Source organism: Alligator mississippiensis, chromosome 6 (genome assembly GCF_030867095.1).
Source record: "Alligator mississippiensis isolate rAllMis1 chromosome 6, rAllMis1, whole genome shotgun sequence".
Taxonomy (NCBI): Eukaryota; Metazoa; Chordata; order Crocodylia; family Alligatoridae; genus Alligator; species Alligator mississippiensis.
Window position 1 is genome coordinate 73,812,641 of NC_081829.1, and position 27,423 is coordinate 73,840,063.

Consider the following 27,423-nt stretch of genomic DNA (forward strand, 5'->3'; position numbering starts at 1 on the left):
TATTCTTTTATCAAAAGCTCCTACTGTCTTCTGTAAATTTTTATAAGTATGACATCACTGGGTGCCCACTTCACCATGCGTTGTGCTTACTACGTAGAGTTGAGAGAACTAAGATCTAAAAGCATCAAATATTTCAGCTGAGTTCTCTGATGTTATAAATAGGCATAGTTCCATATAAGTATAGATCTACATTGATTTAGCACTTCAGAATCTGGACTGTCTTTGCTAGCCCAGTTAGTGAGAGTGTGAAGTAAACCAAGTCCACAAACACTCCACTGAGACTTGTTTCAGAATGTGGTAATAAACTAATGGCTGGAAGCAGAAGTGGGACAAATTTAGACTTGAATGAGGTGCAAATTCAATGGGGTGAATTGGGGACATTAGTTTATTCTCAAGGAAAAGGGAAACTACATTTTCTCCATTTTAAGAGTCAGTGAAAGAAGTAAGCTTCCTTGGCTTATCTTTTCATTTATAAGAGCATGCACACAAGCACTTACATGGAACAGTTGATGTATCTTAATTCCCTGCCCACATTGACTTTGCAGTAAGTTGTTTGTTTTCCAGTTATCTTATTCAGAGCAACTTAGCTAGGATTGCAGTGGATTCTGTCACTTAATCTAGGACAGGGATGCTCAGCCCCCAGTACTATATTTGGCACTAGGGCAGTTCAGGACTCAGTCCTGATGCACAGGGTCTGAGCAGGACTAACCCAGGGCCTGATCCCAGAGCGTGGGGGCAGCATGAAGCCTGATCCTGCTTGCGGACTGGCTCTGCCCTGTTTATCTGGCCCACAGGGTCAAAACCATGAGCGCCCCAACCTAGGACATTTTTCTACCATATATATACATTATAGTTTAACCCAGGAGTGGGCAATTATTCGGACCTGAGGGCCACATAGAAAGTTTTCATGAGCTGTCACAGGCCAGGTCATCCCCCTCCTCCCCTGCATGCAACAACTCACCAAAACTCCCTATGGTGCTTTGGGCAGGTGGGGAGCAGTGTTTGGGAGCAGGACAGGTAGGAAGGCCAGGATCTTGGGGCCAGGTTACAGGGTGGGGACAGCTCATGACTGGGGATCAGGCCAAACTGCAATCTGCTTCCTGCATGCCCTGCCCTGTCAGGAGGTGTGGGGGAGAGGCAGGGTTTGTGCATGTGGGCCTGCCTGAGCACTAGGTCCTGGGAGCCAGCTGGAGGTGAGGAGAGGGAAAAGTAGACAGGGGGCACGTGCAGCAGAGCTGCTCGTCAGCCTGGCCCCAGCCCGAGGCAGTGTGAATCTTTAGGCGGACTGTTCCCAGCGTGGCTGCAGTCGGTCAGATGTTGCTCTGCTCCCCTCGTCTCCAGTGGGAACCACCTGGCTGAAGCTTCCCCCCACCCAGCTGCCCAGAGCAGCACAGCAGGGGGTAGGAGCTGCCGCTGGAGGTGAGGGGAGCAGAACAGCCCTGCCAGTCCAGGCCCCAACCAGTGCGCACAGCTTCCAGTGGGGTTGCTCCCAGTGTAGCTGTAGCTGGCCGAGTGTTGTTCTGTTCCCCTTGCCTTCAGTGACAGCTCCTCTGTCCTGCTCCTACCCCTTCTGTGCCGCTCCAGGCAGACAAAGGGAAAGCTTCAGCTGGGCAGCTCCCACTGGAGGCATGGAGAGAGCAGAAAAGCACTGGGAACAGCCCCCTGGAAGCTACATATGCTGGGGCTTGGGCCAGCAGGTGCAGGCAGGAGCATGGAGCAGGCTGACCTGGCAAAAGTGGGTGACACTCAGCCCCATGCGGAGCACTGCAAGGACAGCTGTGGGATGGATCCAGTCATTTGGCCTGGATCCGGCCTTCAGGCTGTATTTTGCCCATCCCTGGTTGAACCACATGTACAGGCTTAAATACCTTGGTGAAATTCAGTGCTCTTAGTTAAGTAGGTCAAATAAGATGATCATAACAATTTCTTCTTTCTTCAAAATTATTAAAGAACCCTATTTGCATGCTTTTGAAAAGCAAATATAGGAAATAAGTTTCCAGTACTAGTAATTTTAGAATTTTCCTTTCTAGATAATATTTAAGCTTCCAAAATTATCTTTTTTTTCTGGTTTAATTCTCTATTAATGGTTCAGGCTTCAAAAACAGTTGGAAGAAAAGAACTGAAGCAGTCTTTTTTCCACTGGAAACAGTTATCTGAAATAGAATCAATTAATTCATATTCAAACCCAATAATTAACTTTTCAAGTTAAAGGGGACTGTACATTTGTTAATTATTCCTTAATTCATAATTTCTAAGAAATGGTTATTTTATACTTGAACGTATAAGTTGATATAACTTTTTTTTTTTTTTACTAGGGATGGATAAATATGAGGCAGACTGTGGGGCACATTGCACTGGCTCACTTAGTAAGCCTACAGAGTCTTTATGCAGGCTGTCCTGACATCAAAGCCAAACACCTTTATCTCACTGGGAAAACTCTGCATTTACTTGCTGTTAAAGCGGACCCCCTACACTCAGATACTTGCTGGAAGGAAAATATTATGGTATGATATTTTTCTCAGTTGTTAGTTGCTACTTATAGATATTAAATCAGGGGTGGACAAAATATGGCTCATGGGGTAGATTCAGCCTGCCAAGTGATTCCATCCTGCCTGTGGCAGGTCCCTCGGGCCCCACCCAGCCCAGACACAGGGGGCAGTCTGGGTAGTGGCATGTACGGCTAGTCCTGCTGCCCCCAGGTTGCAGAGGCGCCACTTGGCACAGAGCATGGCCCACCCCAACCCCACACATGGCTTTTGGTCACACCAGGAACCGTAGTCCATGGGGCTGGCTGGCATGGCACCAAGGGCAGGTGTGGTGCGGCAGTCAGACTCGACTTCCTGGCAGCCCCCATGGCAGCAGCTCCTGGTTATGCTGCCAGTGTCTCTGCCACTGCTGCTGGACCCAGCCCTGCTGCCCAGGTGCCCCAACCTGTCCACCTCACACCCACTGCTGGGGGTTTCAGATGGAGCAGGCAAGTGGATCACTGGGGTCTCCATGTAGACTGGCCCAAGATCCCTGTGGGTCAGGCACACTCAGCCAGGCAGATGGGATGAGGCCATGGATGGGCGGGTAGCGGCATCTGTGAGCGGGACAGGCAGGTCTGGGGCTGGGGGGTGGAATCAAAGGGTTGTGACAGCATGGGAACAGGGTCTGGCATAAAGCCATGCCCATCACAAGGACATGGAGGAGCAGAATGTGGATCTGTCCTGGGCTCCAGTCCCTTGCTGTCACCTCCCCAGCCCTGGTCCTACCCCTGCCCTCATTCCGCTCCCAGATACTACTCCCCACCGGCCGACAGCCCCATCCCATTCGCCCAGGTGAGCACACCCTGCCTGCAGCGGTTCCAGGCTGGACTACATGGAGACCCTACCTGCTCCATCCAGCACCCCTGGCAGTGGGTGCGGGGCAGATGGGCCCAGAACCAGATAGAATCAAATAGCATTTTGTTACCAAATTTGCCCATTACTTTGGGGTGTGCTCATTTATTATGGATAGTTTCTAGGGTCTTGGTGATTCTGTCAATGTGCTGCTTGTGTTATTATATGGAGCTGTATTTCTCCCTTCTGCAAGCCCTCACCCCCAGTGGAGCTATCTTGCAGGACTCAATCTCAATGGGACTGGGTTTCTCCAGTCACCAAATCAGTCATACACACAAACACACACACACTAACGTGACACGCCTGACCTGGCCGGGCTGATCAGCATGGACAGGCTGACCCCCTCACATGCCAAGAATCAGTTCATAAGAGCAACAATAAAATGCAGTCAGACACAAGCACACAGGAGAACAGAATCCCTCTGAATCCAGCTGGGTGTCCAGCTGACATGGGCATTCAGTTCATAAGGGCACGTCTGAGTCAAACTGGGTCAATCAGCCTGTACAATCTGATCCCCTTCTGTGTTTCAAACTCAGCACGTCCCAGTCTTTGGCCTCTTGATGAGCAGACCCCACAATAATTTAGGCTTCACAGGGATCTTTAGCATAGGTAAAAGAAGCGTTGCTGCAGAGCCCGGGAGGAAAGAGAAGCAGAGAAGGAAAAATATACCCAATTACTACCAGTTTGACTATAAAAGTTATTTATTGCTAAGCATATGAAATATATAATAGTACTAGTAGTAATAGACATGCAAAAAAAACCAAACACAAACAATGACAATACTACCCTGGTTTCACTAAGTATTTGGGGAAACTTAGCTCAAGCTTAACTGATACAGTTCAGGTTCAGAAGTTTATGCCTAGAAAGAAGAGAGACGACGCTGGGATCTCACCTAGTCCACAGTACTCAGGCTGCAAAGCTGACAGGCACAGTCCGTAGCACAATCCTTGAAGAGAGAGATGATCTGTTCTTCCAGCGTCCCAAGAACGACAGGGGATGGTGTCAGCACAGGAGTTTTCTTCTTTCTTCTTCTCCTTCTTTCCCCTTTTTCTACTTCTTTTTCTTTCTTTTTTTTAAGCGCACACACTTACAGATTTTTATACCCTCAGTTCAGCTGCTTCAAAGCACCCTAAGTAGTGTAAATCATTGTCTTTTCTATTGACAAGGGGTTATCTGGTTTGGACCATCTCAGGAAACTGACTGATAATCAGGAAACACTTAAGATTAGGGAGTAACCCAAATACTTGGGAGCCAGCTTGAAATTCCTATGGATGGCAGATATACTGATGGGATATCTCATGGTTTCTTCAGGAACAATAGATAGCTTGCAGCATCAGGATTGTGGATTTTTACTTGTGGTGCACAAGCCTCAGCTTAGCATGACTTTTCCAGATCTTACTATAGTCTTTTAACAGACTTAAGACAATTATTGGGGTGCTTATAACCTTTTGTGGAGAGGACTCCCACCAGTCGTCTCGGGAAAGATATGACAACACCTGGGATTAGGGCTCCAGCAGGCTGGATGCTGTGATGAACCCTTAACCATTGTTCAAATGTTGCCCATACCCCCTCTGACTCGGTCTCTTGCCTCAGCATTCCCTAACCCGGCAACCGAGTTTTAGTCAATCAAGTTTAAATAGGCCTCCCATAGTGGGACCAGGGAATGTACGGCCCGAGATGCCTATTAAACTTAGAGCTGTGTCTGTGTGTCTGGGGGGGGAAAAGTCCTTAGCAAATCCAGATTAGAACTGGTCTGATAAATGCTGAGCTGGGTGTGTGTGAACATGGGTTGATTAACATTGGAAGCACAGATTCCCCATCATGCAGTGCTCTCCTGCTTCTCTGGTCCCAGAATTCACTGCAGTCTCTGCTTCAGGCTTTCTGCTTTCCATCTCTCATGTAAATGAATGGTCATCTGGTTCCATCTCAGATGCAAATGAGACCTAGGGCAGTTGTTTCACTCTTATCACCCTTATCTGGCAAGGTTTTTAGGTGCGTCTCTCACTGCATCTTAATCAGTTTCATTTAGGTAGAGGAGGAGGGAAGGGAGGGGGGGGTGAGTCCTTTGTGAGTCAGACAGACTGCATCCTGTGCCAGGGTTGCCCAAGAACACAGAGCTGAGACGTAACAATTTCCCCTCTCTTCTCTTCTTTGACCATGGGATGTTCTTCCAAGAAGAAAGATTGCTGGGAAGAGATGAGATCTACCTGATGAAAAGAGAGAAGAGCATCTTTGCAGACAGGCTTGCTAACCTAGTGAGGAGGGTTTTAACTAGGTTTGCTAGGGAATGGAGACCAAAGCCCTGAGGTAAATGGGGAATTGGGAGACATGGAGAAAGAGCAAGCAGCAGGAGGCAAGAGGGGAGGTGCTCTCATACTTCCTGAGAAATCAGGGCAATCAACTAGTTACCTCACATGCCTGTACACAAATGCACAGAGCCTGGGAAACAAGCAGGAGGAATTGGAAGTCCTTGCACAGTCATGGAACTATGCCATGATTGGAATAACAGACACTTGGTGGGATAGCTCACATAACTGGAGCACTCTCATGGATGGGTACAAACTGTTCAGAAAGGACAGGCAGGAGAGAAGAGGAGGAGGAGTTGCACTCTATGTAAAAGAGCCATATGATTGCTCAGAGCTCCAGTATGAAGCTTGAGATAGGTCTGTTGAGAGTCTCTGGATCAGGGTCAGAGGGGAGAGCAACAAGGGTGATGTTGTGGTGAGTGTCTGATACAGACCACCAGACCAGGAGGAAGTGGGGGATGAGGCTTTCTTCAAACAGCTAACAGAAGTTTCCCAGTCACAAGCCCTGGTTCTCATGGGGGCACTTCAGTCACCCTGCCATCTGCTGGGAGGGCAATACAGCAGTGCACAGGCAATCCAGGACGTTTTTGGAGTGTATTGGGGATAACTTCCTGGTGCAAGTGCTGGAGCAGCCAACTAAGGACCATGCTCTTCTTGACCTGCTGCTCACAAGCCAGGAAGAATTGGTGGGGAATGTCGTAATGTACGGTAACTTGAACAGCAATAACCATGAGATGATTGAGTTCAGGATTCTGAGGAAAGGAAGGACGGAGAGCAGCAGAGTAAAGACCCTGGACTTCAGAAAAGCAGACTTCAACTTCAACTCATGGGCAGGATCCCTTGGGAAGCCAAACTGAGGGGGAGAGGAGTCTAGGAAAGCTAGATGTACTTAAAAGGAGCCTTGCTGAGGGTGCAGGAACACACGATCCTGATGTGCAGGAAGATTAGCAAGTATGACAGAAGACCAGCTTGGCTCAGCAGGGAACTCTTCAGTAAACTAAATCACAAAAAGGAAGCTTATAAGAAGTGAAAACTTGGACAAATAACTAGGGAAAAATATTAGATCATTATTCGGATATGCAGGGATGAGGTTAGGAAGGCCACAGCGCAATTGGAGTTGGAGCTAACAAGGGATGTAAAGAGTAACAAGAGAGGTTTCTACAAGTATGTTGGTAGAAAGAAGAGGATCAGGGAAAGTGTGTGTCCCTTACTAAATGGAAGAGGCAACCTTGTGACAGAGGATGCAGAAAAGGGTCAAGTGCTCAATGCCTTTTTTGCCTCAGTCTTTACAGGCAAGGTCAAATCCCAAACTGCTGCACTGGGCAGCGCAGTTGGGGGAGGAGGTGAGCAGCCCTCAGTGATGAAAGAACAAGTTAGGGACTACTTAGAAAAGCTGGACATGTACAATTCCATGGGGCTGGATGGGATGCACCTAAGGGTGCTGAGGGAGTTGACTGATGTGATTGCACAGCCACTAGCCATCATCTTTCAAAAATTGTGGTGATCAGGAGAGGTCCCAGACGATTGGAAATGGGCAAATATAATGCCCGTATTTAGGAAAAGGAAGAAGGAGGATCCAGGGAACTGCTCATCTCAGCCTCATCTCAGTCCCTGGAAAAATCATGGAGCAGATCCTCAAGGAATTCATTTCTAAGCACTTGGAGGATAAGAAGGTGATTAGGAACAGTCAGCATGAATTCATCAGGGCCAAGTCATCCCTGACCAACCTGATTGCCTTCTCTGACAAGGTGACCGGATGCAGGGAGACTGGTGGATGTGATGTACCTTGATTTTTAGCAAGGCTTTTGATATGGTCTCCCACAACATTCTCTCAGGCAAGCTAGGGAATTATGGGCTGGATGAATGGACTGTAAGGTAGATAGAAAACTAGCTGGAGCATCAGGCTCAGAGATTAGTAATCAATGGCTTGATGTCTAGTTGGCAGCCAGTATCAAGTGGAGTGCCTGAGGGGTCAGTCCTGCCCCAGTTTTGTTCAATGTCTTAATCAACGGCCTGGAAGATGGCATAAAGTGCATCCTCATCAAGTTTGCAGATTACATCAAGCTGGGGGGAGTAATAGATACACTGAATGGTAGAGCTAGAATTCAGAGTAATTTAGACAAATTGGAGGATTGAGCCAAAAGAAATCTCATGAGGTTCAACTCTGCACTAAAGGACCTGGGGTTACAGTGGACAGTATGCTGAATTTGAACCAGTAGTGTGCCCTTGTTACCAAGAAGGCTAATGGCATACTGGGCTGCATTGGTAGGTGTGTTGCCAGTAGGTCAAGGGAAGTGATCCTTCCCTTCTATTCAGCACTGGTGAGATTCATAGATTGTTAGGGACTGGAAGGGACCTTGCAAGATCATTGGGTCCAGCCCCCCTGCACTAGGCAGGAAAGACAGCTGGGGTCAGGTGACCCCAACAAGGTGACTTTCCGGTCTCCTCTTGAAGATTCCCAGGGTAGGTGGTTGCACCACCTCTGGAGGGAGTTTTTTCCACGGTCTGGACACCCTGACTGTGAAGAAGTTTTTCCTAGTGTTAAGCCTGAAACACTCTTCCAGGAGTTTCTGGCCATTACTCCTGGTTTTCCCCAAGGGTGCCCTGGTGAACAGTTGCTCACCAAGTCCTTGATATAGTCCACTGATGTAGCGGTAAGCCGCTACCAAATCTCCTCTCAGCCTTCTATTTTTTAGGCTGAACAGGACGAAATCCCTCAGCCTTTCTTCATATGGCTAGCCTTTCTTCGTATGGCTTGCCTTGCAAGTCTGTGATTTTATGGGTGGCTGTGCTCTGGACTCTCTCAAGCTTTTCCACATCCTTGCTGAAGTGTGGCACCCAGAACTGGACTCAGTATTCCAGCTATGGTCTCACCAATGCTGAGTAAAGCAAAAGAATCACTTCCTTGGTTTTGCTTGAGATACATCAGTTGATGCATGCCAAAGTACTGTTTGCCCTGCTGGCTACAGCATTGCACTGACGGCTTACGTTCATACTGTGGTCTGTTATTAGCCCTAGGTCCCTTTCAGTCATGGTGCTAGTCAGTATGGTGCCACTGAGCCTGTAAGTAAGTTGGGAATTGTTCATCCCCAGATGGAGCACTTTACATTTCTCAGTGTTGAACTTCATCTGGTTCCTGTCTGCTCAATGTGCCAGCCTGTCTAGATCCACCTGTATCTGCAGCCTATTTTTAAGCATGGCCATGCTCCCCCATAACTTGGTGTCATCTGTGAATTTGACCAGTGAGCTCTTCACCCCCAGATCCAAATCATTGATAAAGATGTTGAAAAGCACTGGACCAAGCACAGACCCCTGAGGGACGCCACTGGCCACTTCTCGCCAGGATGACACAGAACTCTCTGGGTCCTACCCCGTAGCCAGATTCCTACCCACCTAACTGTCGAGCAGTTAAGCCCACAATCCTCCAATTTTCCTGTGAGAACATCATGGGATACCAGATCAAAGGCCTTTTGGAAGCCTATCACACATAGACACCTTGATGAATTTTTCCAGGATTTTCCCTGGAATAGAAATTAGGCTAATTGGCCTATAGTTGTCCAGGTCCTCTCTCCTCCACTTCTTGAAGATGGGCACAACATTGGCCTTCTTCCAGTCTTCAGGGATCTCCCCCAAGCACCATGAGTTTTGGAAGAGTTTTGCCAAAGGTCTTGTGATGACTTCAGCCAGCTCTTTCAGCCCTCTCAAATGAAGTTCGTCCGGCCCTGCTGACTTATGAATGTCTAACTTTTCCAACTGATCACCCACCAGTTCAACTTCAACATTAGGAAGGTCATTCCCACCATGCCCATTCTGAACCTTATTGTGACGTTGGTGGGCCTCACGTCCAGTATCACCCTCTGTTCGGTAGCCCCTCCCCTCATCTCGCCTGCCACGACTTTGATGTTATGGGTGATTCGAAGGGGGGCTTCAGTGGAGCTCTTTTACCAGAGGGGTTCCCCGACGCAGGTGTGCTCACGGTTGAGGCTTCCGTTGTTCCACGGGGCTCCGCCACCCCTACACCCCGTCCACTTGCCAACCGGTCACTTGCTGGTGAGATGGTGACTTGCTGCTATTCGCAGGCCTTCTTGCCGGTAGGTGTTCCCGACCATAGGGACCTAGGCTAACGGTCGCCTTCAGTCAGCCTGTCTTAGAATCTTGTTGACCCTGCCACTAGCTCGGGTTGTCTCCCTTTTCCTTCCCTGATCTTAGAAATAATATTCCTCCGGGATGGGGAGGCTTCCCGGATCAATGCCTTGGCCCCGGCAATCCCTGGGGACCACTCCTTCTAACCCCTGCCGGGGTTTCCAGTTCTCACTTCAGCTGCTGAGCTGATGCAGAGCCGCCTGTCTGAGGCTCTCAGTCTAGGGGAGCTGCAGCACCACCGACGTGCTGCACATCTCCTCTCTCCTTCCCTGGCTCCCCCCTGCCGCGGGGTTTGCTGGGGTTTTTAAACTTTCCTGCGGCGACCGCTGTGGCCGCCACGATTGGCTCAGCTGTTCCCCTTACCAGGAACAGCTGTTTAAACAGCCAGCGTAATGCTGGCTTGTGCGGCTGTAATGGCGGCCACGGCTGCTGCCGCGGTCCCAGCTCCAACACTGCCGTCCCTCCCAGGGATAAGTAATCTGGCCCAGGGTTCTTTTTAGGGGCTGTTGCTGGCCCCCAATCCTCTCTGTCCCCTGTCTGTGCCCGTGACGGCGGCATGCCGCCGTCACACTTATGTAGTATGATTTTCCCCTTAGTCTAGTAAAATACTGAAGCAAAGTAGTCATTCAGGAGTTCAGTTTTCTCCTGAGTGTCAGTAACCAGCTGTCCTGAGTTGTTAATGGTCTCATGCTTCCATTTGTTTTCCTTCTGTTCCCTATATACCTAAAGAAGGAATTCTTAGTATCCTTGATTTCTGTCACTATTTTAAATTCAGTCACCGCCTTAGCCTTTCTGATCTGCTCCCTACAAGCGCAGGCCATTGTTGTATAGTCCTCCTTGGGGACTGTCCCAAGCTTCCCTTGTTTGTATGCCTTTTTCTTCTTTTTCAAGAAGACTACAATATCCCTATTAAGCCAAGAGGGCTTACCAGCCCTTCTGCTACCTTTCCTCCACATCGGAAGGGACTTCTTTTGTGCTTCAAAGATCATGTCCTTGAAGGACAACCACTCCTCATGCACTCCTTTCACCTTTGGTCCCTGGTCCTGCAGAGCTTCCTCTAATATTACCCTGAACCTGTTGAAATTCACTTTTTTGAAATCCAGAACTCCAACACTGCTAGCTGATTTGCCTGCCTTGTGACGGACAGTGAACATGATGGTTTCATGGTCGCTGTCGCCCAGGCTACCCTCAATGTTCAAGTCACTCACAGATCGTTTTCTTTGGCCAAGATCAAGTCTAGGAGAGCGTTACCTCTGGTTTGCCTGTGCACTTCCTGAGTCAGGTAGAGCTCTTTGATACAGGTCAGGAAGCAATGCAACCAATCCGACTTAGCCAAGTATTCCTCCCAAGAGATGTCTGGGTAATTGAAGTCACCTATGATGATCATGTCCCATGCACGCACAGCCTTTGCGAGTTCTCAAGAGAACTCCAGATCAAGCTCCTCCCCCTAGTTTGGTGGCCTGTAGTATATACCTACAGTTAGGTCTCTATCACCACGCCCCCCTTTCCCACCCTTCCCCCCCGCCAAAGTTTGACCCAGAGGGTTTCAAGCTGGTCTCTGGAGCCAATGTCAGCCTCCAAGGAGATGTACTGCTCCCTCGCATAGAGAGCTACACCTCCACCGTTCTTCCCTTCTCAGTCCCTTCTGTACAGAGTGTAGCCCTCTATGGCTATGTTCCAATCATGTGAAGAGTCCCATAGGTCACCGTAATCCCTACTAGGTCATAATGCCCACTGCAAAGTAGGAGGGCTAGCTCCTCCTGCTTGTTCCCTGTGCTCCTGGCATTAGTGTACAGGCACCTGAGTCCTCCAATTGAGACTCTCAATTTCCTGTCACATTGAGGGAGAACCATTCCATCATCTCTTGCAAAAGTGGCTCTCTTATTGTCCTCAGTGTTTCCCCATCCCCCAGTCAGTGTTTCCCCATTCATGGGTGATCTTAGTTTAAAGCCCTATCTAGAAGATCAACCATCCTGGCCGAGAACAGGGAGTTACCTCTCCATGTGAGGTGGATGCCATCCCTTCCCAGGAATCCTCTCTCCCTGAAGTGTGTGCTGTGGTCAGAGAAACCAAAGGTGTCTCAGTAGCTCTGCTGCTGTAGTTGTCAGTTCACTTTTTCAATGCATCCTTCTGTCCTAGGTCCGTGACCCACAACCAGGAGCACAGAGGAAAAGACTACCTGTGCCCCCAACCCCCAGAGCCCTGTAGTCACTCATGCCCCAATCAGGGTTGCTCCTGGCTGTGTCATTCATGCCCATGTGGATGAGGAGCATGGGGTAGTGGTTGAAGGGCCAGACAAGCTCAAGGATCCTCTCCACAACATCCTGGATGCAGGCCCCAAGGAGGCAGCAGACCTTATGGGCTAGTGGATCCAGATGGCAGATGGGTTCCTCGGTGCCCCACAGGAGGGAGTCCCCCACCACCTCACCCTGTCTCCCCTCTTGGGGGTGACAATTCACTAACTACCCACCTCCTCCTCTGGTGTCTCCATTGGAGCCTCCTCATGCAGGGTGAGGGGAGCATACCTGTTGTGCAGTGCCAGGGGAGGGGGCAGCCCTAGCCCTGCATGTCGTGGAGCCTGAGACAGCCGTCTTCCAGGTAGCTCTGGGTGTGTCTTTTTGGGGGCCACATCTAGAGTACTGTGTTTAGTTTTGGGCACCACACTACAGAAAGGATGTGCCGACATTGGAGAGAGTCCAGCAGAGGGTGACAGAAATGGTGAGGGGGCTGGGGAACATGACTTATGAGGAAAGATTGAGGGACCTGGGGTTATTTAGTCTAGAGAAGAGAAGACATAGGGGGGATTTAATAGGAGTGTTCAACTACCTGAAGGGGAGTTCGAAAGAGGATGGAGCTAGACTGTTTTCAGTGATGGCAGATGACACAACAAGGAGCAACAGTCTCAAGTAGCAGCAAGGGAAGTTTAGGTTAGATATTAGGAAGAATTTTCTCATTAGAAGGGTAGTAAAACACTGGAACAGGTTACCCAGAGAGGTTGTGAAATCTCTATCTTTGGAGGTTTTCAAAACCTGGCTAGACAAAGCTTTGGCTGGGATGATCTAGTTGGGGCTGGTCCTGTTTTGAGCAGGGCTTTGGACTAGATGACCTCTGAAGGTCCCTTTCAACCCTAAATTTCTATGATTCTAAATACAGTCTGCAGGGCTGTGACATTGGTGAGACATTACCAGAAGTAGGTAACAGACAGCAACATTGCAGAGGAAAGGGTAGTTTGAATAATGGGACACTGAGACCATTAAAAATGAGAGGGGGTCATTAATATCTGTAGAATGAATAGATTAGTAGGAATCAGGGAGATGATAATCAGCTATGAAGTCAGTTGAGTCCCTCAGCACTGCATGAAAAGAAATGCCACTGCATCTCCCAAGCAGTTGGTTTTAAAGTTTGAGTGGAGCAGGAATCAAACAGGTGTACTACTGGACCACTCCACCCCCCCCCGATCAGTCCCTGACACCTCTGCTCTATTTTTGTGGTTGAAACATATTTATCTGCTTGATATTTTTGTTTCCAGCCTCCTTGCATTTTAAGAAAAATAACTAATCCACTTCCACGTTAGTTAAAAATTAACTCAGCTTCTTTCTTACTGTGATGGATAGGAAGAAACTAAATTGAACAGCATGAAGCCTCCCATGATAGAGTGCAATGAAAACAAAATGGCAAGGAGCAGTTCACCTAGTAATAAAAAGCAGTTTGAGGAGCAGAAGAAGAAAGCAAATGAGTTAAAGGTATTTTTACATGAGTGTTTATACACTTGAGTATTTCCTTTTTATGAAGTCATTACCATGGCTGTGTCTGATTGGACCCATGGTTCTCAGGCTTTTTAAGACTCAAGGCAAAACTTGGAAAATGACAGCTCTTAGTTTTTTGACCCCAGAAAAATAATAGCATGAGTTTTCTGTTGCGAAGAACTCAGAAAGACCACAGCAGGTCAGAATGTCTTTAACACTATGTATTCCTATGTAAAATCTTTGGGTTTATCTTGTGAATCATGTTTGCACACCTAATAGTGCTAATATTGTGTGGCACTCCCCAGAACCATTGAAAATGAACCTTTGAAAGTTGAAAATCACCAGGATAGATTCTCAGCTGTGGTGTTTGTAGCAAATAAGACTGAACTGAAAAAAGAGTGCCAGGACAGAATTCACCCTTAAATTATTAATATTTTTAATATTGAGTCCTTTAATTAAATATCCAAAGTAGTAAAAAGGAAAAAAAAATGGCTTGTCAAGCTGCCAAGGATAAATTGTTTAAAAATGAAAATTACAAATGCTTTTGAGCTCTTGTCGCTAATCATCTCCCTTTCATAATTTCCGTCTCCTCTTTTATCTCTTCCTTATCTCCCTACTTGCTTCATGTCAATTAATCTGTTCTCATTTTGAAGCTTTCTGCTTCAAGTGAATGGATCAGGAAGCTGCTCTGATGTCTTTGTTCTTAGCAAAACAACTTGAAAATAATGAATACAAGAGCCAGTCAAAATAAAAGAATATGCTCATTCATAAATATTTACTAAAAGAACAGTTTTAATGATTGTATCAATTATACAAATCCCTGCATACTAAATAATTAACACTGGTTGTTACTTCAGTATTAATCTGTTCAGCATGTATTTTATTTGGAGAAAATCTTAGTCTTTAAAAGAAAAACAAAATTTTCAAGTGTCTGTAATCAACATCAGTCTCCACTAATTAGCCTCTATCTAGACTCTTGATCACATACTTTTGACATGTATGAAATTAAAATTTTACAAGAAAAACAATCCCCTTAAGACTTTATTTAAAAAATGACATACAGCTGAACAAAACCAGATATTTCTGTCAATATTGTAATGATCAGAAATGTAGTTATGCAATTCATTTTAATGTAATGGATTTTTTTTTATTATTATTATTATTTAGAAGAGACTGATTTTGGCCAAGAAATACTTGTCTCAATCCAGCGAGGTTTTACTACAGTGCATGAATGTTGCATTCAGTAATAACATTATCAACATACTGACTTCTGCTAGTCTTGAAATGGTTGAATGTCTTGGACGATTTGATCCAGTTTCAAGTAGCCAGTTCTTGGCTCTGCATCAGGTATTGTAACTGCTGCTTATATACTTCTACAGTAAAGAAAAGAGCTTTGAGTTATATCAACAGATTTTTCTATTCATGTAGCCTGATCAATGAGTATATCTGTTGATGTTTATATATTTTGTCAGTGAAAGTTTAATAAACAGTAAGCCATTTAAAATGCTTGTGGGAGCCCTGGGTAACCAACTTAATTGTGCAATCACCACAAAGCCATTTTTCAAATCCTACTGATTTCTGTATTAAAGGTCCTGCTTAAATGGAATTAAACCTGTTATGTAACTTGAGCTGCAGCAGTGGGCTCTCAGCAGTTCACATCTCATTAAGGCTTGTTACTTTGTTATTCATAACTCAGGCAGACATAATTAATCAGTCAGGTCACTCTATGCTTCAGAGTTTGTATAAGGGTTGCAACGGCAGACATGACTGGGAAAAGAAAAGCATTCAGCTTCAGGGCTTCCAGGATTAGCTAATTACCACATATATTGGACAATTTCCCAGCTGCCAGATGAGTCTGTCATATGCAGCTAAGACTGTGCAATGATAGTAACGCCTGTTATGATTGTATTTGCATCATATGCATTTTAGTTTTTTCATTGGGGATGCATTTTATAATTTTTTTACGTTATACAAAACAAAATGGTATGTAAGAATACTTTAATGTAACATGAAGTTCAGTCCTTAAAAGTGATTGCAAAAATGATGCCCTGAGTATCTGCTTTCATAGAACTAAAACAGATTGTAAAATTGTACTTGTAAATTTAGTTTGTCAGATCAATGTCTATATCAATCTGTCCTGTACTGGCCATTTTCCAGAGGGTAATTTTTCAGATTTGCTTGAGGCAGTCTACAACAGTGCCATTATAAATACTTTGTTATCAGTACTGAAACCAGTATCCTTGCACCTTTTGGAAGCATCTCTAACATAGTTACAGATGGCCTGATCTTCTGATACATGCTCCTATCAGTTAATTGGAATTCTTCCCACTACAGAGTAGTCAGAACTGATGGAGAAATTAGTTTGAGAAAGGAAACTGATAACTGTGAAATCTTCTGTTCCTTGTAATATATTGCCAATGCTTTTACATCTCTTGCAAGAGGTAAGAATTTCTTAGGGTAGTTTTTTTATTGAACCAACTACTGTATGTAGTTGGATGTTATAAATAATGTTGTTGTGTTTTGCTGTTTAATTATCTGACAGACTATTTCAATATCTATTTGTTTGAAAAATATACTAAAAATATATTAAAATGTTACAGAGCTGTTCAGCATCTCTAATGATGAAGGATATCCTGCTAGCAGCCACTCCTGACACAATGAGTTCTCAACTGGCAGCACTATTGCATTTTCAGCATCACTTAAAACAAAAGGGAGATATAAGTAGCCTTTCCAAAAATGTGGAGCAGAGGCTAGCTTCTACCTCAAAGGTAATCTTTTGCATAGCACTATATATACACAAAATGAATGGAAATTTATAAAAACTGAAAAAAAATAAGGTTTTACACCTTAAATAAAACAACAAGATTATGATTTATATTGAAGATGTTTTCTCTCACAGTATCATAAAGAGTATGCCTGGAAGGGACCTCTGGAAGTCACCTAGTCCACACCCCTGCCTAAGGCAGGATTACCCCTATCCCAGTGAACTCATACAAATCCTTGTCTAACCTATTACTAAAACCACACAAATCAACCCTGTCACACAGCTACAAGGCATAGCACCCTTATGTGCCACAGGAAAGCAGGGAGATAATGGTCATAAGTGTCCTGCTGCAACCCCCATGGCTCAGCGGGGAACTGGAGGACCTCCTATGCCACAAAAGAGAGACATATAAAGAATGGAAGACTGGAACCACCACCAAGGAGGTTTACTCAGCACTGATCCGTACCTGCAGGGAGAGGATCAGGATAGCCAAGGCTGAAACCAAGTTCCATCTGGCTACACACATCAACGACAACAAAAAGTCCTTTTGTAAATATGTAGGGAGTCAGAAAAAAAGTAAGGGGAACATTGGACCCCTGCTGAACCAAGCAGGAGAGCTGATAACTGACCACCAGGATAAGGCCAACCTGCTAAATGGGTATTTCGCATCAGTCTTTCACCGGTCCAATGGCGCTGCCCTGACTAGCAAGATATGGGATGGCCAGGGTAGGGATGGATTTACACCCAGCATCGGTGTTGAGCTAGTAAAGGATCACCTTGAGAGGCTTGAAACCTTCAAAATGGCTGGTCCTGACAGATTACACCCTAGGGTACTCAAGGAGATGACAACTATCATAGCCCAGCAATTGTATAAAATATTTGAAAACTCGTGGTGCTCAGGTGAAGTACCTGAAGACTGGAAGCAGGCCAATGTGGTGCCCATCTTCAAGAAAGGGAGGAAAGTAGATTCAGGGAACAATAGGCCCATCAGCCTGACCACTATCCTGGGGAAGACTTTGGAGAAAATCAGAGAGACCATACTCAACCAACTGGCTGAGGGCAACTTCCTGAGGAATAGCCAGCATGGGTTTGTTGCAGGTAGGTCTTGCCTGACCAGTCTCCTCTCTTTCTATGACTGGGTGACATATCACCTTGACAATGGAGAAGTGATTGACGTCATTTATCTTGACTTTAAAAAAGCTTTCGATCTGATATCCCATGATTGTCTTATGGAAAAACTGAACGGTTGCGGCCTTGGCTACATCACAGTCTGCTGGCTGGGGAACTGGCTTTAAGACCAGACCCAGAGTGTGGTAGTTGATAGAAGTCAATCATCGTGGTCCGCTGTAACCGGTGGGGGGACCCCAGGGCTCCGTCCTTGGGCCTATCCTCTTCAACATCTTCATTAATGATGTGGACATTGGAGTTAGAAGTGGACTGGCCAAGTTTGCTGATGACACCTAACTTTGGGGTAAAGTGTCTGCACCTGAAGACAGGATGGTGATTCAGGCCAACCTTGACAGGCTCGGAAAATGGGTAGATGTAAACCTGATGACCTTCAACTCTGAAAAATGCAAGGTACTCCATCTTGGGAAGAAAAACCTGCAGCATGCATATAGGCTTGGCAGTGCTGCACTCGCTAGCACCATGGCCGAAAGGTACTTGGGGATCATGATTGACCACAAGATGAATCTGAGCCATCAATGTGATGTTGCAACCAGCAAAGCAAGCAAAACTCTGACTTGCATCCACAGATGCTTCTCCAGCAAATCCCAGGATGTTATCCTCCCGCTGTACTTGGCCTTGGTGAGGTCGTAGCTGGAGTACTGCATCCAGTTCTGGGCTCCACAATTTAAAAAGGATGTGGAGCAGCTTGAGAGGGTCCAGAGGAGAGCCACGTGCATGATCAGAGGGCAGGAAAACAGGCCTTATGATGAGAGGCTGAGAGCCATGGGACTCTTCAGTCTGGAAAAGTTTAGGCTCAGGGGGGACCTGGTGGCAGCCTAGAAGTATATAAGGGGTGTACATCAGGATCTGGGGAAACAGCTGTTTCTAACAGTCATAAACTTCTCCAAGACTGTTTCAGGCTGGACATAAGGAAGAACTTCTTTACTATCTGAGTCCCCAAGGCCTGGAACAGACTGCCTGCAGATATGGTGCAAGCACCTCCTCTGGACTCCTTTAAGAGGCAATTGGACGTATATCTTGCTAGGATCCTGTGACCCCAGCTGACTTCCTGCCCTTGGGACAGGGGGCTGGACTTGATGATATTCCGAGGTCCCTTCCAGCCCTAATGTCGATGAATCTATAAGTAGGAACCTACCTAATTCACAGGGGCTGCCCCCCCGATTTCATGAACAGAACGTGGGCCTGGGCAGCCATTTCATGAGCAGAGTGCAGCAAGTCCTGCTATGCCACTGATAGACTTTGGGGGTTGCCTGTCATATGGCCTCTCTTACTGCTGATTGGCTGCAAGGACTGTCCAACATGAAGTCCCAGCCCTTGCCACCAATTGGTGGAAAGGAGCAGGGCCACATGACAGGCCGCCCTCGCAGCCAATCAGTGGCAAGCGGTGGGGGCGGCAGCCATGTTGCTGGCAGCCCTTCGAATAGGCTCCCCACTTCCCTGCCCAGTGAGCTGCCACAGTACTCGGTACAGTTTTTTTTCTTTCCCTCCATTCCCCCAGTATTTCGTGGATTTCACAGGCAATGCCAAATTTCATGTGTGACAGGGGGCTTCCTCGGGGCCGCGCTCCACGGCCCGCCCACCTGTCTCTGGGCAACCGCCCACCTATCTTACCCGCCACGCCTTTGATGTTAATTGATTCAATTAAAATGTCAAGTGGGAGGCTACCCATTTGGTGCCCCGATGCCAGGGGGCACTCTCTGCGGCTCCTACCTCCCCAATACCACAGCCCAAGCCTCGCAGAAGGCATCATGGTGTTCACATAATCACCAGCCCCACACTGGGCCCCAGAATCATCCACACAGGACCCCTCTATGATCCTCTCCTATCCGGCGGCCACTCTGCCGTCATCCGGGCTACCTAGCCCCCCCGAAGCTATTTTCCCCTCTCGGGTGTGGTCCTCCCAGGACCTTCGGCCACTTGCCCTGGCCCACCTCCAGGCCAGTCGGAACCCCAGGCCCCCGGCTCTTGGGTGTCCCTCGTGGTGGGCCCCTGGTCCTTTTGACCCTCTTGGTCCTGGCCCCAGCTTGGGCCAGTCAAGGGTACTCTCTCCTTCGGGCTGGGTCTCTAGCCCCTCACTCTGTATCCTCGGGCCTCACCGTGCCACTACTCCCTTCTCCCAGGGGCAACCGCAGCACCACACCCTGTACTCCGTCATGCTCTCAGGGTCCGCCCTCTGGGCCCCTCCACAAACAGGGTTACCCACCCGGTGGTGGGAGCTAGGGGTTAAGGCGCCCCGACCCGCCTTTCACCGGGGTGATAACTGGCCTGGCATTTCATGGGGGCTCCCGCGCCACTGAGAGCCCCACCAGGCCACCCACTCCCAGCAGGGTGCAGTTTCAGGTCATGCCCAGGACCAGGAACCTCCTTACCATCCCCTTGCAGCTCCCCCTTACCTCTGGGTCAGTCTCAGCAGCCCTTCGGCCAGGCAATGTTGCTGCCTGGACTTCTGCAGCCAAACTGCCTTGTTTATATAGGCAGCCCTTGCCTCAAAATGGCTGCCCTCATCAGGCACCTGGAGGCTGCCAGCTCCAGGCCCTTAAAGTGGCAGGCACACACAGTGCACTGCCACATCATGAAATCACAAATTCAGTAGGTCCCTAGTTCTAAGGTTTATAATACTCTTGAATGATCCAAAGAAGATGGTTACAGGCCCCAGTACAGAGGAAGGCCAAAACCCCCACAGTCCTATTTGGCCATGGATAAATATTCCTTCCTAACTCCAAGTGATTGGTGTGATCCTAAGCAGAAGGACAAGATCGTTAGCTAGGAACATCTGTGGTTTAGTCCCAGCAGGAGCACTGGGGCAGCCCAGTCAAAATCCCCACACCTAATGCTTCTGAGGAAAGCAAAAGAAAAAAAAAATCCTAACACATGTAGCAAGAGGAGGGGGGAGAAAATCTTTCCCAGTCCCACATGGCAACTAACTAAGCCCAGAAGTATAGAAAATATCCAGAGCATAGTATAGATATATCTGCTCCAGATCATCTAAACCAACCCATACAATGCTTATTGAACCTCTTGAACACCTCCAGTGCTAGAAATTCCACAACCCCACCTACCCACTGAGTCACTGTTCTAACAGTGAAGAAGTTTTCCTGATCTCTAGTCTCAATCTGCTGCTCAACTTCAAGCCATTGGTCCACATGTGCGCTCTGCAGCTAGAGAGAAAAGATGTTCTCCATCTTCCTTATGACAGCCCTTCAGATATTTAAAGACTGCCCTCATGTCCCTCTTACCTTTACCACAAACTGAGCATGCCTATTTCCTTCATCCTCTTCTCATTTGGCTTGCCTTCCAAGGCTTTTTATGATTTTTTGCTGCCTGCCACTGGACCTTCTCTAATTTCTCCTTGTCCTTTTTAAAATGTGGAACTGAAAGCTGCACACACTACCCTAGATGAGGCCTAACCAGTGCTAAGAAACAGTGTCTGATGTCTCTGATTGGCATCCTTGTAAAAGGCCCCTTGAGTGAAAAGGAATATAGATACCAAAAGCATTTGGACCTGTTGCATTAATACAATCCAAGATATTTGATTTTGTAGTTCTACCCAGAGGGAGGTGCAGTATGCCAGACCTTTCACCTAAGTGTCCACTAGAGGGTATCTCAGGCACACTTTGCCCTTTACATATAAAATATTTCAATTAAGCTAAGTTAAGCATGTATATTTAAGTGTTTTCAGAAGCAGAGTTGTGGCATGCTCCTTTGTTTAGCTGGTACAGTATTTGCCTTGGAGCCAGAACTCACTGGTTTTAGTTGCATCTGTTATTCTTTTTGAAAAATTACACATTATTATGTAAAATATTTGTACATATTTGTTTGGTTTCTAGTATCCTTTGTTGAGAGGAGTATAAATGGACCAGATGTATATCCCAATGAAATTTACTGTTATTAAATATAAAAATTGAGTTGGATGATTTTGTTAGTCCCTTCTTCAGGTAACATTAATTTAAACACTTGCTAGTGTTTTTCACCTGGTAGTAGGTAAACAACTGTCATTACTGTTAACAGTGAATTATGGCATGAATTCCATTTATTGTGCAGTGCAGGAAGATATACTCTTCTGAATGTTCCTTTTACGGATAGTAATACCTCATTTCTTGGAATTATTATAGATCAGTCTCATGAATATACTAAAACTGCTGTTCATAAAAATTAATGTAATTTTCATGTTATTTTACAGGCATGGGAAAATCTCTGTGTTCCTGCACAGCATTTTAACATTGTGAATGAATTGCCACCAAACTTCCACATAGTCATTCTCCAGCATTCAGAAGATGGGTATAAAACTCTATGATTTTGTTTTGTACACCATTAATTTTCCTTTGCCAAATTTTTATTACCTTTCATTACCTAATTTTGGTGGGTTTGTAATTTAGGAAAAGGGAAAAAAAGGAAAAATAACAGTTGACCATAACTCAAGCATGAACATAAACATTTTCTAAGTTTCTAGTTTCCATAAGTACTTCCTTCTCTTACTTCCTTCTCTTTCCCAGGGTTGGACTGAAGGGGCCCAAAATCCTTAGTGCAGTTCACAAAATTCTACTTCATAGGCTTGATATTTCCACTCTTTATCTTCCAGAGAATGGTGGGAAGAGTGAAACTCAGTAATTGGAGGACTAAGATCTATATTAACAGAAGGCTCTTTAATGAGTGTAGCCATAAAAGATTCTCTGCTGAGGTGTTTAGGTGTTCCTCAGTCCTAGTCTCTGCAGGCCATATTTTTTTTCCTTTCTCTTGTTTTAGAAGGCTCTTTCTCCTCTCTCCTGGGTTATTAGAAAAGTGGAAAAGAAAAGCTCCAATGCAAAGGATACAAAGTGTGAGTGGATTAAATGATGATCTGACTCCACTTCTGAACTATCTAGATAGTGGCACATTATACCTGGTCTCATCACCTTAACTTATATCAAATAGAGTAAGCTGATTGCCAGGCAGCCATATATGACGTTGCTAACAGAATCATAGAAAACTTGGGTTGGAAGGGAACTCAGGAGGTCATCTAGATTCTAGTCCAACCCATTGCTCAGAGCACAACCATCCACAAATATATATCATCTTTGTGTAGCCTGGTGTTAAATACCTCCAAAGATGGAGATTCCACAACCTCTCTGGGTAACTTGTTCCAGTACTTTACTACCCTCCTAGTTAGACTTTTTCCTAATATCCAACCTAAACTTCTCTTGCTGCAACTTGAAACCATTGCTCCTTGTTCTGTCATCTGCCACCACTGAGAACAGTCTAGCTCCATCCTCTTTGGAACCACCCTTCAGGTCATTGAACACTGCTGTTAAATCCCCCCTCGGTGTTCTCTTCTGCAGACTAAATAAGCCCAGTTCCCTCAGCCTCTCCTCATAAGCCACGTGCCCCAGCCCTCTAACGATTTTCATTGCCCTCCACTAGACTCTCTCCAATTTGTCCACATCGTTTCTGTAGTTGCGGGGCCCAAAACTGGCCTCACCAGTGCTGAAGAGGAAAAGAATGACTTCCCTTGATTTGCTGGTAACACTCCTACTAATGCAGCCCAACATGCCGTTAGCCTTCTTCATAACAAGGGCATACCGATGGCTTATATTCAGCTTATTGTCCACTGTAACTCCCAAGTTCATTTCTGCAGAGCTGCTGCTTAGCTTATACTGGAGCATGGGATTGTTCTATCCAAAGTGGAGGACTTTGCACTTCGCCTTATTGAACCTCATGAGATTTCTTTTGGTCCAATCCTCCAATTTGTTGAGGTCTCTGAATCCTAGCCCTCCAGTGTAACTATCACTCTTCCCAGCTTCGTGTCATCTTAGAACTTGCTGAGGGTACACTCCATCCCACTGTCCAGATCATTGATGAAGATATCAAACAAAACCGACATCAGGACTGACCCCTACGGCACTCCACTTGATACCAGCTGCCAACTAGACAACAAGCCATTAATTACTATTCTCTCAGCCCAATGATCCAGCCAGTTTTCTATACACCCTACAGTCCATTCATCCAACCCATACTTCCTTAGTTTGCTTGTGAGAATGTTGTGGGAGACCATATCAAAAACCTTGCTAAAGTCAAGGTATATCATGTCCACTGCTCCATCCGCATCCACAAAACCAGTTATTTCATCATAGAAATCAAGTTGGTCAAGCATGACTTGCCCTTAGTGAATCCATGCTGACTGTTCCTAATCATCATCTTCTCCAGGTGCTATAATAAACAATCATATTAGTGTTCACAATAATAATCAGCTAGTCCAACAGGTTGCTTGAGTGGATGGCATGCCAGTCAACTGCTCTGTGATTCAGTTCCATCATTTTATCTGTATCTAATGGAATCCCATGGTATTTGGCAGGGACATTTCTTAAAAACATATGAAAGGTATCTGCGTGTTGGGCAGTTTCTGGGTTGTCAGCTTTGGATTTCTTGCATATTTTGCTACTTTCCTTACTCCAAGGATAAACAATACATTCTGGATCTCTGAGCGTTCAAGACTATAGGGTAATAATCAGGGATCTAACCTGATTAACAATCTAGTTTTCTCTGTTTAAAAATCCCAAATTCTCTTATTAAAAAACCCCAAATCCACATTTTTCTGCAATTAAAATGAAACACTACTAGATTTCATAGATTTCACAGACATTAGGGCTGGAAGGGACCTCATAAGATCATTGGGTCCAGCCCCCTGCCCAAGGGCAGGAAGTCAGATAGGGTCAAAGGATAAACGTCCAAATGTTTCTTGAAAGTGTCCAGAGTAGGTGCTTGCACCACCTCTGAGGGGAGTTTGTTCCAGGCCTTGGGGGCTCAGACAGTAAAGAAGTTGATCCTTATGTCCAGCCTAAAATGGTCTTGGAGGAATTTGTGATTATTGGACCTTGTCGTCCGCTGGGGTGCTCTGGTGAACAGGTGTTCCCCCAGATCCTGATGCACACCCCTGATGTACTTATAAGCTGCCACCAAGTCACCCCTGAGCCTGCGCTTCTCCAGGCTGAAGAGTCCCATAGCTTGCAGCCTCTCTTCATATGGCCTGTTCCCTTGCCCTCTGATCATGTGCTTGGCTCTCCTCTGGACTCTTTCAAGCTTCTTCATATTCTTCCTAAATTGTGGAGCCCAGAATTAGATGCAGTACTCCAGCTGTAGCTTCACCAAGGCCGAATACAGCGGGAGGATACATCCTGGGTCTTGCTCGAGATGCATCGGTAGATGCAAGCCAGAGTTTTGTTTGCTTTGCCAGCCGCAGTATCTCATTAGTGGCTCATATTCATCTTGTGGTCCAATCATGACCCCCACGTCTCTTTCAGTCATGGTGCTATAGCTATCTATCTATCTATAGATCCATCTATCTATAGATAGATAGATATCTGATGCCTATATATATATACATATATATATATATACATATATAGGGATCAGTTGAACAAAATGTGTTATTGATATATTAACCATTTAACAGCAGTTTGGAACCCTACCATTGACTCAATCATAATTATAGAATAAATTCTAAATACCTATATATCTTACTGTTTGATTTTTTTGTTTTTTTATCATATATAAAATAAGAGCTCCCCCACCACCTTTGCTTACTAGAATGCAGGTCCAGCTGTGGCTGTCCCCTCTGCTGCTTTGTGGCACTGAACAGCCCCGACTCGCTGTTGCCCCTCCCTCCTAGTCCCTCACTCCTTCCAGCCCTGCTGGTACCCCTCACTCCTGACTGACAACCCCCTGCCTTCCCCAGCCCTACTGAAGGGGCTCCCCAGCTGCTAGAGTATAGGGCCAGGGCCCACAGCCCCCTGCCCACCCAAGCAGTGCCTGAGCCCTGGCTCCTGCACGTCTGACCCAGAAGCTGCTGTAGCCAGAGCAGAGCCCCGGCCCCTTCCCCCCACTTCACAGGCAGCATGGCCGGAGCAGAGCCTGTGCTGTCATCCCCTCGAGGGTCTCTATGGCCCATCGGGTGGGACCTTGCTCTGTGGCACTTTCAAGAAACATTTGGACATTTATCTTGCTGGGATCCTCTGAAATATATGCAGGTATAAGGGGCTGGGGGGACAGTTTGAGGCCTCCATGGTTGAGGAGGGAATGGGGCAGGACTGGTGTCTGGGGGTGGCTCATCTAGGGGGGGCAGCTCCCTGCCACTGTGTGCACTCATGGGAGGGGGGCCCATTAGGTGGGACCTGGCACAGGAGGGTGGAGAGGCTTGGTGCTGCCTTTTTGGTGAGGTGCCTCCTGCCCACCTGGCAGTAGTCGGGGTAGCAGCGGTGGTGGTGCAGAGTTGTGCCCCCCTGCTGGTGCCTGGATAGGAGGGGGTACCTTGCCATGGTGGTGCAGCTGGTGCAGGGCTCCCAGCAGTGGTGGCAGCAGTGGCAGCACCCAGCCTCTCTGCCCTCCAACTCCGGGTCCCACCCACTGGGCTGCAGAGGCCCCTGGGGAGGCAGAAGCAGGTTAAGGAGCCTCGAGCCCCACAATGGACAGCCTGCATCCTCCCCTGTCCCGCATACAAATCTGGGGGCGCACATGCCCCCACCACAAATGCACACAGTGGCAGAGAGCTACACCACCCCACCCCCCCGCCAGCTCCCTGGATGAGCCACCTCCAGCCACCAATCCTGCCCCATTCCCTCCCCCACCATGGAGGCCTCAAACTGTCCCCTCATGCCCCAATCTTCCACTCGTATACTTACCTGCAGGCAGCTGGGGGAGCTGCTCTTCACTGCTGCCTGGTCACATTGCTGGTTACGTGCATGTGTATGTGAACACATGCGCATGGTGCCCCCTGTGTCCCACTTCCCCAGCCCCAAGCAGCCCATTGCAGGCCTGAACTCTGCCAGCCTGCAAGGGGAATCCTGCAGTTTCACTTGTTTTTCTCCTTTAAAGGAGAAAAACTGCATTTTTCCATGGCAAACAGAAAACCCAGATACCTGGTAATAATTACTTATTTGAAAGGATGTTCAATACAAAAAAGGCTGAAATGTTTGTTTACTTGAATAGTCAAATATTCTATTCTAATTTTAACACTTTCCATAGATCAAGCCTATATAGTGCAATAATTAAGAAGCCAAAATTTAGCAGTGGACAACAGAAGGGAAAACCCATTCATCCAACAGGTGTGTGTGCTTCTATTTAGGAAAAATATATCAACCTGATGGTAGCAGAGCCAGAGCTTGCTCTCACTGTTGCATTTAGTACAGAAAATCCCAGTGCTTTTGATGTTACTTTGATGCCTGGAGATGTGTTTTTGTAACTGCCAATGAAAGTTGTATGCATGCATGCCTGTATTTTATTAGCATACGTGGTACATGTAGTTAAGTGATACAATAAGCTCATCATGATGTTTCTAAGAAGCAAAGTGGCTGTAGACAGGGAAAAAAAATTACAAGCGTTTTCTTTATTTCATCCTTTTTCCATGGGTCAGGATTGATTTGCATTCTTTGAGTATAACATGACAATGAAGGTTTTATTTTTAATATATCATGATGGAATGTGATTTTAGAAATGTATTGTGCACACTCTCGTTCACTCTCTGCCACACTCTCTTCAACTAATCATATGATTTCAGCTGTTTTAAGAAATTTTTTTTTTCTTTAATAGTGCAGGCTAAAGTTTCTCGTATTTCTGTGAATCCTGATACACTCTTGATTTTGTTGGAGAAAGTACGTCTTTACAAGCAGGAAAGGATGAATAGTTTCTTTAAACAGGAGTTGCCAAAAAAATTGCATACTGGGAAGGTTTATTTTCAAAATTGGCAAGAAAGTTCTACAGAAATAGAAATGGTAATATATTTGATTCTGTACCTTTTAGAGTGTATTCTCATTTTTTAAAAAGTGTTAAAATATACACTGAAAATTCATGAAAAATCTGTGCAAAACATGATTCCTCTAACATCCCTGAAGTATATGCCAAATGCTTCCCAATTTATTCATCTTATA

General features: G+C 46.3%; 1 protein-coding gene across 1 annotated transcript in view; it reads left to right on the top strand.

Moving 5' to 3' along the window:
- Positions 1–27,423, top strand: part of CFAP46 (cilia and flagella associated protein 46) — a 186,195-nt gene that overhangs the window by 120,845 nt on the left and 37,927 nt on the right. The window contains exons 42-48 of the mRNA XM_059730335.1: positions 2,316–2,504; positions 13,444–13,572; positions 14,743–14,922; positions 16,176–16,343; positions 21,708–21,805; positions 26,522–26,601; positions 27,086–27,267. Coding sequence (XP_059586318.1) covers positions 2,316–2,504; positions 13,444–13,572; positions 14,743–14,922; positions 16,176–16,343; positions 21,708–21,805; positions 26,522–26,601; positions 27,086–27,267 — 1,026 coding nt within the window. The remainder of the gene's footprint in view (positions 1–2,315; positions 2,505–13,443; positions 13,573–14,742; positions 14,923–16,175; positions 16,344–21,707; positions 21,806–26,521; positions 26,602–27,085; positions 27,268–27,423) is intronic.